This window comes from Cyprinodon variegatus, unplaced genomic scaffold (genome assembly GCF_000732505.1).
Source record: "Cyprinodon variegatus isolate N-32 unplaced genomic scaffold, C_variegatus-1.0 Scaffold424, whole genome shotgun sequence".
Taxonomy (NCBI): Eukaryota; Metazoa; Chordata; class Actinopteri; order Cyprinodontiformes; family Cyprinodontidae; genus Cyprinodon; species Cyprinodon variegatus.
The window spans coordinates 535430-536392 of record NW_015150877.1 but is presented as its reverse complement, the minus strand read 5'-3'; the positions used below and the strand labels follow the sequence as shown (position 1 = coordinate 536392).

The window sequence follows — 963 nt, the reverse complement described above, 5'->3', positions numbered from 1 at the left end:
ACGCTTCGCATATGAGAAAAAGGAGCAGCGCATGAACCGAACGCAACACACGCGAACCGAGACAGTCGAACCGAACGGTTCGGACAGTTTTCATAAACCGTTCCATCCCTAGGGAATGTTTTTATTATATTTTATCCCACTTTAATCACACAATGTGCAATCCTTGTCTCTGAGTTTCCGTAGTAAATTTGAAACATAGACTATAACAGATCATAGGCACAGACTGCAGCTCAGGCATTGGCCTAGGTTTTAAGTCAAACATGAATTTAAATAAAGTCGGAGCAAAATCCTCGCTCCTGCCTTTGAAATAAAAACGGCTCCGAGCTCCACCATATTTCTTCCGCTCCGCTCCACCGCTTTGCTTTATGTAGTTGTGATTTCCTTAATGTAGTTGCGCTTTTAGATTTGTAGTTGCAGTTTGCACTTCAGGGCCACCGTAACACACACATACAAGTTATCAGATCGTCAGAGATGTTTCAAAATAGCAGATTATTTGTTTGCATCCTTAGTCTGCATCTTTCTTTGCTCTCATCTGCTGAGATTTCTGAGAATCTCTCTGATCCTGGTCTCTGCCCAGGCGAGCAGCTGTTCCTGGAGCCGGACCACGTCCTTCACCACCGCCAACCTCGTGGATACCTCACCCCGAGCCAGGGCGGGAGCTACCTCTCCACACGGCAACGGGTGGTGATGGATACGGTGTTCAAGGTGAAGAGCCATGTGTATTCCCTGGAAGGGCAGGACTGTCAGTACAAGCAGATGTTCGGCTCTGAGGTCAGAGGAGCGGTGAGTTTCAGTTTGGTTCCGTTCAAACATCCGTTCTCACTTCAAATGTTGGACCTGAAGTCCTTCAGCGTGGCTCAGAGTGTCGCTTCCCTCCCTGCAGGTCATGAAGTTCATCCAGATCATCGCCCAGGCCCGGCATACGGCGAAGAGGATATCGGATCACTCTAACGAGGCGGCGAC

The 963-nt window shown here is 48.6% G+C and overlaps 1 protein-coding gene across 1 annotated transcript in view; it reads left to right on the top strand.

Annotated features, from left to right (window-relative positions):
• Positions 1-963, top strand: part of LOC107093437 (sphingomyelin phosphodiesterase 4-like) — a 19060-nt gene that overhangs the window by 14959 nt on the left and 3138 nt on the right. The window contains exons 13-14 of the mRNA XM_015388484.1: positions 510-783; positions 884-958. Of these exons, the coding sequence (XP_015243970.1) occupies positions 510-783; positions 884-958 (349 nt within the window). The remainder of the gene's footprint in view (positions 1-509; positions 784-883; positions 959-963) is intronic.